General features: G+C 36.0%; 1 protein-coding gene across 1 annotated transcript in view; it reads left to right on the top strand.

The window, feature by feature from the left end:
- The window catches only part of RFX7 (regulatory factor X, 7), a 160,226-nt gene that overhangs the window by 121,990 nt on the left and 32,236 nt on the right, over positions 1 to 6,000 (top strand). Inside the window, exons 5-7 of the mRNA XM_006831618.1 lie at positions 1,316 to 1,432; positions 2,837 to 2,921; positions 3,956 to 4,163. Coding sequence (XP_006831681.1) covers positions 1,316 to 1,432; positions 2,837 to 2,921; positions 3,956 to 4,163 — 410 coding nt within the window. The remainder of the gene's footprint in view (positions 1 to 1,315; positions 1,433 to 2,836; positions 2,922 to 3,955; positions 4,164 to 6,000) is intronic.

The following is a 6,000-nucleotide window of genomic DNA, read 5'->3' on the forward strand; positions in this document are numbered from 1 at the left end:
GGTCTTGATACACAAAGCAATATGGATGGAGCTTGAAATCAGCCAATCACAAATGAACAAATGTTATATGACTTCATTTGCATAAAAAGACAAGGAAAAGCAAATATACAGAGAAGAAAGTTCACTACCAGGAGCTCGTTGGAGGTTGGAGAAAGGGCAGTTCATTGTACTAAAAATAGCATTGATTAAGGGCAAGTTTGCACAGTTAATTATTGTAATTGGTATCAATAATCTGTACACCTGTAAAAGGTTGCATTGGCAACAGTTGTGTGATATTTTTACAACAGAGCCCTGATGTCCTGTAGGATAAGCACTGGACTGGTAATTGCAAAACCAATAGTTCAAACCCACCAGTTGCTCTCAGAAATTCTGTCTGGAGTCGTTGAGTCAAAACACAACATGTTTACAACAACAAAAAGTAATTGATAAGGCTGTTTATGTTCAACCAAACACACTTCATTGGTTCCTTGATTTGGAGGCTTAGTGTCATAGTGCTTGGGTTTTTAAAAACTTGCAAGTGGCCATCCAAGTCACATTTGTTCATTATTAACCTGGACCAACAGAGGAGGGAGAGTCCAGGAATAGGAGGAGGATGTGAAATGTGACTAATTGCCTCCACAAACAACTAACTGCCTGCTTTGTTATGAGACCAGAGGAACTGCATGGTGCCCAGCTACCATTACTGAATATTTTGATAAAAGATTACATGTGTGAATCCTGATTAAAAGTGTGAGAAATGCAGAAGAGAATTTCAGATTCTCATGGACTCTATCTAGACTTTGGAGACTAGATGAACCCCTGAAACTGTTGCCCTGAGATAATCTTTAAACCAAAAATATCCCCTGGAGTCTTTTTAAAACCAAACAATAGATTAGTTTAACTAGTAAAAAACATATACTTTAAGCTTTATGCTCTTTTAAGAACTATCTGTATGGAATCAAATTGACAACAGTAACTCAAAAGATTAATTAGAAACCTTAGGGGATGGTGAGTTTATGTTAATGAGGGAGGAACTGCTCAGAAAATAGTATGTAAATAGTTGTGTAACTCAACAAATATAATCAGTGTCACTGGGTTGTACATGTAGAAACTGTTGAATTGGTTTAGTAACAAACTGTATATTCAACAACAAGATACAAAATTTAGTAGAAGAAAAAAAGGTCATGATCATATATGAATGAAAATTTCAGTGACTTGTAGATCTGTTTCTTCACATTGTCAAAGGAATTAAAATTGTATTGAAGTAGTGCCCTGCTATCTAATACTGTATTTTGTCACTCTGTAAATTGGTCCCTTCCCTTTTTTTTTTTTGCAGGAGCTATTGTGACAATCTTGGTTACCATCCACTCAGTGCTGCTGACTTTGGAAAGATCATGAAAAACGTCTTTCCAAATATGAAGGCACGTCGCCTGGGCACAAGAGGCAAATCTAAATATCCTTTACAAAACGGGTTTTAGTGATCGCTTTAGTTCTCACTTATTACAGAACATCTGTTGTTGTACTTCACCTAGCAACTATATTTAGACATGAATTTATATCAACAAATATAAACAACTCAGAAGTACGTAGAATAATTATGTCTTTTTTTCCCAGCTGTTTACTAAACCACAAGTGTTTGTTTTTTTGTTTTTTTTTGTAAATTAGTATGCAATCTATTTTATCTTACTCAGCAGTATAATGTATTACTTAATGCTCTAATCTTTTTTTTTCCTTTTTCTAGCAGTAAAAAATTTGGGGACATGTCATAATTCAGCATTTGTAAAGTGTATAATGTTAGTCTTTACCTCTTTTCCCATCTCTAACTTAGTCACATTGGGATCTCCTTAGCAAAAGTAAAAGATTTCCCCCTCCAAAAAAAAATTTTTGTGGTATTCATACTGTTAAGGTTTATATTCTCTTTCAAATATTTTTCAGCCAGCATTAAACTTAAAGTGAGGGCATAGGAAAAGTCCCTCTTGAAATAGAGAAGTACTTAGGAGCAAACAGAAGTAAAGAAATTTATTGAAGCCCTTTCTACTAAAAAAAAAAAAAAAAAAAAAAAAAAGATAAAGTTCTTTCTACACTTGGGAAAAGAATGTAAAATAGAGAGTTTCTGTAACATATTGTTGTTGTTGTTACGTGTCATCAAGCCAATTCCAATTCATAGGGATCAGGCATAGAGTTTCCAAGGAGCAGCTAGTGGGTTTCAACCTCTGACTTTGCAGTTAGCAATCCAGGGCTGATCTCTTGATCTTTTTCAATGCATAAAATGATCTACTCTGTAGGAGATGAGGAGAGAGAAAAGGAAGGCCACTTTTCTAAAATTGTTCCATGTATTCTTCAGTAACTTGCCACATGATCAATCCTTGTTTCCTGAATACAAACACAAATGTCTTCATGTGCCTTTGGCATGTTATAGGCGATAATCCTGTGTGTTTCAGTGGAAAAAGAACTGAAAAGGTTAAAGCCCTTGTGACACTCTGAAGAGTTGTTTTTGTCCCAGTGCCCTGGGCTGAAGTTTCCCTTCTCTGTGCCAGGTTTCCATCTGGCTTGCCCTTTCCTTCTGACCTGTTTGTTACTGGTGGTTGGCACAGCCTCTTAGGAACATTTATTCATAAAGTTTATAACAGATGAGAATCATTTCATTTGAAACTAACATTCTACAGCAATTATTCCAGTTTCAAAAGAATAAACGTTTGTGTTTCTAATATTAATGTTTCTCTTACTGAAGAATTCAAAAAGTAGGTCTTACCTCATGCTAGTTTTATTCTCATTTCATATATAGTTACTTCTCAGCTGCAGTCTATATAATTGCTTCATTTAATTTAGAGTATTTTAGACCTTAACTCTTTATTACATATTGCTACAGTGGATTAAGGAAAAAAGCTCTTGTTCATATGCCAACGTTGCCCAACCTTGACTTTCACAAAACTGGAGATGGGGTAAGACTTCTGCATTTTCTTTGTAATAAATATAATTATTCCTTTACAGCAACACTTAACTGTATACTGCAGTCTTATTTGGATCAAGGAACTAGAACTGTACCTTTTACAAAAATAGATAAACCAAAAAAGTCCATAGTGGCTGAAAACTGTTAGCGTATCTGTTGTACATCAACATGGCTGGTGTCAGTGAAATTAGAGGGAAAAAAGATAGTTCTATAAATTTCTAATGTTTAGATATAGCCATGATTTATTGTCAAGAGGAAAATAGCAAGTCGTCTGAGTATATGTGTAGTATGAATTTTTTCAGAAGAGAAAATAAGACTTGTGGCATAGAAAGAAAAGCTGGCCAACAGCATGATTTGTTTGGTTAATTTTAGAAAAGTCTTTTAGAAAGATTTAAAATTTTTCTAGCACTTAACAAGTCTTCTTGTATGTTTGTTGTTATTCGGTGCCATCAAGTCAGTTCCGAATCATAGCAAACCCTGTATAGGGTTTCCAAGGAGCGGCTGGGGGTCTGAACTGCCAGCCTTGAGGTTAGCAGCCCAGTGTTTATCTTATCTTACAGTGCCACACTAGGGATCCCTTTTACATGTTTAACAGCCTTGACTGTGTTATATTCACACTGCTGCTGTGGCTGTGCACTGGTAGATATGGGCCTCTTAACTGCAAGACTCTAACATGTTCCCTTGTATGACACAGTGGTTAAAGTGCTCGATTACTAAATGCAAAGTCAGCAGTTTGACCCTCTAGACATTCTTTTGTAGAAAGATCTGGTGATCTTCTGTAAAGATTTGCAGCCTTGGAAACTCTATGGGGCAGTTCTACTCTGTCCTATGGGGCTGCTGGGAGTCAGAATCGACTCTGTGGCATTGAGTGTGCTTGGGTTCAATATGCCAAAAGATAGCTTTATACTACTCTGACTCCACAGATTTAGATCGGATCTCTTAACTGAGTATACCTTACTGTGTTTGAATTGAATGTCTCTTTGAACTTACCTTAAAAGTTAACTTTTCCTTTTTTTCTTTGTTTAGTTGGAAGGAGCTGAACCTTCTGGGCAGCTTCAAAATATTGACGAGGAAGTTATTTCTTCTGCCTGCCGTCTTGTGTGTGAGTGGGCCCAGAAAGTGTTAAGCCAACCATTTAACACAGTGTTGGAATTAGCCCGGTTCCTTGTAAAAAGTCACTATATAGGCACCAAGTCAATGGCAGCTCTAACCGTGATGGCAGCGGCACCAGCAGGTATGAAATTAACTGTTAATTAGCTTAAATGATGAGCAAAAGAATTATTTAGCCAAATAACTTCATCTGTTTAGTATATTTATATGCACTCAGTCTTATTCCACTAAACTCTTACAAATTTGTTGAGCCAACAATGACAAAATAATAATAATCCTTTCATTGTAACACTTAAAACTGTATTTCTGTATATTGCTCTGCGGGAATAGTATGAAACAAGGTTTCCCAGTTAATTTTTCCGTTGTTATTTTAAAAATTTACAGCTATGTGTATATGTGCTTTTAAAAATATGTTGTTGTTGTTGTTAAGTGCCGTCAAGTTGGTTGTGACCCATAGCGACCCTGTATAGGGTTTCCAAGGAGCAGCTGGTGAGCTTGAACTGCTGGCTGTGTGTGTTTAAATCAACAAATTAAATATTAGAAATAAATAATAAGATTAAAACTAATGCTTATAAATAAAATGAGCTTTGGATACTGCAAAAGTTATTTTTATCTCACAAAAAACTAGGAAATATTACTATAAAATATCAAGAATAACATGTTTTTAATATGCATTTAAATGACGAGTTCATTCAAATGGGAATGTTTTAGGAACTGACAGTGTTGTTCAAGTAGATGGCTTCCTCCTAAATTAATAACTGTGAAAATGTGTCAAGTTTGATGAAACTTTTTAAATGTCTTATGTAGTCATATCATAAGGTCTAAAGAACTGGCAGAATAAAGTTTATTAACATGAAACTTGCCTTCTAAGGATGATTATTTCAATTATTAAATGTAAATTTTTTTAATAACAAGCCAGAATTTTAGTCTCTGAAATAGTTTAAAAACCATCTTACATTTTATTGCCATATCATCATTTTCTTTCACCTTCCATTCTTCAGATGCCTTAAGTATCTGATCTGTGTGTGTCATTTTATCATCGGTTGAGGACCAATTTTAGCTAAATACCTTCTTGCAGGAGCCCAGTCACCATTTTTCTGACGGTCTAGAAGCAAACTATAGTACCTACATCTATTCACCAAGCAGGAAAGTGCTTGGTCAGCCTTATATCACTAGATAACTAATTCCCCCAGCAGTCCTATGAGGCAGGTGATGAGCATTCTCATGTTAAAGATCAGGGAACAGACTTGAAGGAGTAAGTAATTTGAATCCTAATTGATCTTTCTTCAAGTTACCTCCATTATACCAATTGCCTTCTTATTTTCTGGCAAATTGTAGGCCCTTTTACTTTCTCTACTTTCTTTCTTCTATCCCAACTGACACCTAGAGGAGTACTTTTATAGGTGGCGGACTGAGCAGACATCACAGAGAAAGAAGCATGCCTGTCTTCCTCGTTTTCCACAGTGTTCAGAGCTGACCTAAAGAAATGTTGAATGAATGGATTTTTAAGTGTAAAGTAAGGTCTACTTTTTTTTTTTTAACAGAAGTACTGACAATTACACATATATACGTATATATATATTCCTGTTGTGGCACTGTAGGATAAGCACTGGACTGCTAATTGAAAGATTGGTGGTTCAAACCCACCAGTTGCTCCTTGGAAATCCTGTACTGAGTTGCTATGAATCAGAACTGACTCAATGACACTTAGCAACAAGATGTGTGTGTGTGTGTTCTCCCTTTCTGAAAGCAGTCACCTTCAAAGGCTAAGAACTAACAATTGGATCATTATTCAAACCCTTATGGCTGGCAGTCCCTGGTTGTGGTTATGTGCCATGGACTCATAGCGACCCTGAACATGGTCTCCGAGGCTATAAATCTTTACAGGAGCAGAAAGCCTCATCTTTTACCCGCGGAACAGCTGGTAGTTTGGAATATGTATTTGATTCCTCTGAAGGAAT

Source organism: Chrysochloris asiatica, unplaced genomic scaffold (assembly GCF_000296735.1).
Source record: "Chrysochloris asiatica unplaced genomic scaffold, ChrAsi1.0 scaffold00004, whole genome shotgun sequence".
In the NCBI taxonomy this organism is placed as follows: Eukaryota; Metazoa; Chordata; class Mammalia; order Afrosoricida; family Chrysochloridae; genus Chrysochloris; species Chrysochloris asiatica.